This window comes from Myotis davidii, unplaced genomic scaffold (assembly GCF_000327345.1).
Source record: "Myotis davidii unplaced genomic scaffold, ASM32734v1 scaffold663, whole genome shotgun sequence".
NCBI lineage: Eukaryota > Metazoa > Chordata > Mammalia > Chiroptera > Vespertilionidae > Myotis > Myotis davidii.
The window spans coordinates 76,255-79,824 of NW_006295816.1; the positions used below are offsets into that span (position 1 = coordinate 76,255).

Consider the following 3,570-nt stretch of genomic DNA (forward strand, 5'->3'; position numbering starts at 1 on the left):
GGGCGATACCCGGGGTTTCCAGGCGGCCCCTCCCTCCAGCCTGCGGACTGGACTCCGTGGGCTTCCCCGGTTCCTGGAATGAGCCGATGGAAAGGGTTCAATGAAGACTTAATGATCGCCCGCCGCCCGCCGCCGCCACGGCCAGCGCCCTTCCTTCCCCCGCAGCTCCATCCACGCGGGACAGGCGCTCGGGTGAGGTTTCCACACGCAGACACGGTGACGGCACCCACAGGCCTCCGGGAGCAGAGGGCCACTTCCTGTGTTGGAATTAGGGGACGTTTTGATGACGCCACGACGTAGATGGAGAAAACATCGAGCATATAGTCTGGGGGGAGCCTGTGAGAAACTTTGGGTCAAAGCTGCTGGGAAAGTCTGGCCTCAGACGAGCAAGGCCAACGTGGAACCACGCCAGGACGTTTGGACTGCTGCCGCGGACCGACCTCGGCTGGCCATCCAGGCCCTGGTCTCTGAGGACAGCAGGTCACACCCACCACCGTCCGGGGGCCGAGGGGGAGTGTGCACTCGGAACCTGAGCCCCACCAGGTCTGAGGGACCCCACAGCCCTCCCCACTTGGGCGGACTCTGCCCTCAGCCAGGCTAGCTTGGGCCAGCCAGTCCGCTCTCCAGAGCCTGATGAGGTCACTGAGGCAGCTGGTGTGCACCCCTCACACACGTCACCCAGGCAGCGCTCTGCCTGCCCTCCCCTGCCCCCCATCACCCACCCCTGCGGGAAGAGAGAAACTGGCCAGATTTTGTAGAATCAGGGGACACTCGGGGCTGGGAGAGGCCGTTTCTGAAACAAGGTCCACAGGGCAGGTCTGGGATGTGTGTCTTGGGAAGAGACTGGCCCTTGCAGGAAGGCCCTTGGTCAGAGACCCAGGCCAAGGCCTTGGGACCTGGGGGTGGGGAAGGGCTACCTCTGAGGGTTCCAGCCAGAATCAAGAAGAAAGACGATGACTTCAAGTGGCAAAAAGTGCAAAAGCATCTTCATTGAACAACTGAAAGCCAATGGCTTGGGACCCTCCCCCAAGGACACTCTGCCCGTGTCTTGCATGCCTCCAGGCCCCACCTCTCTGAGGGCGGGCAGAGGGCAGGGAGAAGCAGCCTCGCTCCAGCTCCCGGAATGACCCCTGGAAACGCTGCTCACAGGAGCCACAGGGAGCCCAAGGAGACCAGCAGGATGTAGCCAGTGCACAGGACAGGGCTCAGGAAGGCAGGGGGGGCCCTGCTGATGAACTTGACGTCCGTGATCTGCTGCTTGATCCATTGGGTGAAGTGGGAGGTGCTGGTGTAGATGTTGGGGAAGTGGTGCTGCTTACAGCTGAAGCTCCAGCTCTCCACCCCCATCTGGACCCACGTCTTGTTCACTTGGCAGACCAGGGAGCTGCCAGAGTTAACCTGTGAGGGGAAGATGGAGCATCAGGGAGGCAGCGGGAGGGTCTACTGCAGGCTAGCATGGACTTGCCCTTCCCCAGGCCATTGCCTCAGTGTGAGCTGTGCACCAGGTCCCTGATGATGGGCCTGGCTGGGAACCTGCTCTGCACATAGAAGCTCCACGCTGGGGCCCAAGCTCGGGGCCTCGCTGTCCTCTCCCTTCAGTCTCCTTCAAACTCCCCTAAATCTTGGGGGGCCTCCAACGGGATGTCCTGACCTTTTTCTTTCCTGCAGTCCTGGCTTGCACAGTGAGCCACTGGAAATGCACACTGACCCCTCCTCTTTTTGTGCAAAACATAAGAGTAATGTTACAACAGCATTGATCAACCCAAAGGTAACTGCTGTTATTTCTCTTGATGGCAGGTTTATGATCATTTAAAAAGTTTTACACTCTTCTGTATCATTGAAAATTTTTGTAAATTAGAAAAAAAAATGGTTCTCTGTATAGCTATAGATATAAACGATACAAAAATTTTGGTTAATCCTCACATGAGAATTTCTTCCCATTGATTTTTAGAGAGTGGGAGGGAGCGGGAGAGACAGAGAAAGAACCTGATGTGAGAGAGACACATCGGTTGGTTGCCTTCCCTATGTGCCCAGGGATTGAGCCTGCAACCGGGGTACATGCCTTGACCGGTATTGAACCCAGGATCCTTCAGTCTGCAGGCCAACGCTCTATCCACTGAGCCAAACCGGCCAGGGCAATAATGATACAGGTTTTTGTAAAATAATGCAAACCTCTGACCCACCAGTTCTTTGCAGGATGCAGCCCATGGAAAAAATTCTGGAGCATGTCCACGGGGAAATGAGTGTAAGAATATTCAGAGGAGCAGAATCTGAGACATGAAAAAACTGGAAACTACTCCAATGTGGTAGAAAGGATGGATGAACTGTGGCATAGTCATCCAAGTGAATATTGTGGATAGAGCTGATTAATGAATTAGCTGCAGGTATCACTATGGCTAAATCTCAAAAAACAATGTTGAACAGAAGTTACGAGAGGCAGAAGTGTGTTTACAGAATGAGGCCATTTATGCAAAACTGGTTCTGCCAGCACCTGGCTCAGATCCAAGCATGTACTGACTGATGTTCAGACAAGTGCAAATGACCTGGGAGGTCCTGCTACCACCACCATTCTTGTGGACAGGAGCAGAGTACTGTCACCTGCTTTTACCGACTGGGAAGCTGGAGCCCTGGGAAGGGAGACTCGTGTGAGGTCTCCCAGCGCCACGTTAAAGGAAGGCATGGCCCCTGCAAGTCCCCTCCCCGCCCTGGGCCATCCACTTCGCACCTGACAAGAGTCTACGCCCCATTCTAAGCTGGCACACAGCATCTCTTTCCCGATGAACTTCTTCTGGCCCTTCAGGAAGAGGAACTGGTACTGCTGATTGCAAATCTCACTTTTTATTATCTTGACAGAAACTTCCTGAAGACTGTAGGGGGGCCTTGGGGGCACTAAAGAAAGAGAGAAATTCTGCCTCAGCACCCTTCAATAATCTGGCACAACTTCACCTTGGGGTTATCTGCATCCCTGATGTCGGGGCAGGGCCATCTCCTGGGGGGTAATTTATTTATTTTGGGGGGAGGGTATAATTTATAAAGGCCCAGCCCATTGCCTGACTTTCGAGAAAGCTCAAGCTCATTAAGAAAACAAAGGAAACGTCTCCCAAAGGGCTTGGTGACGTCCAGGCGCCGAGAGGACACGGAGAGACGACCTCAGGGACCCATGAGGGCGAGGCCTGAGGTGGAGACGCCCTGGAGCTCAGAGTGCCACCCCCGGGGAGGCAGGACCTACAAGGGCTCCTAGATGCTAGAACCCCAGAGTGGCGCTAATAGGGGCCATTGGTCTCTCAAGGTCACAGCTGTGTGGCTGCCAAATGGTTCGGTGCCTCCTAGACAGGGCCCTTGTGCCACCTGAGCACAGGGAAGCCCACTGACATCCAGGGATGAATTCCCTGCCCTGTTGCCAGGTGACGCCTAGGCACTGAATTTGACCTTGGGGATTGGGGCCCATGCAGACCACAAGTGTCTTCTCCACGAGAGCACTTTGCTATCAACAGAGGTTGGGAGAGTGCAGCTCGTGTACGCTCAGGAAATGTTTGCTGACAGGTCGATGAGGGAAGGAGGGGAGGGAGG

At 55.2% G+C, this 3,570-nt stretch overlaps 1 protein-coding gene across 1 annotated transcript in view; it reads right to left on the reverse strand.

The window, feature by feature from the left end:
• Nucleotides 1-1,056: 1,056 nt before the first annotated feature.
• The window catches only part of PRSS46 (protease, serine 46), a 4,575-nt gene continuing 2,061 nt past the window's right edge, over nucleotides 1,057-3,570 (reverse strand). The window contains exons 4-5 of the mRNA XM_006770421.2: nucleotides 2,726-2,889; nucleotides 1,057-1,398 (exon numbers count right to left, since the gene is read on the reverse strand). Coding sequence (XP_006770484.1) covers nucleotides 1,144-1,398; nucleotides 2,726-2,889 — 419 coding nt within the window. The 3' untranslated portion in view covers nucleotides 1,057-1,143. The remainder of the gene's footprint in view (nucleotides 1,399-2,725; nucleotides 2,890-3,570) is intronic.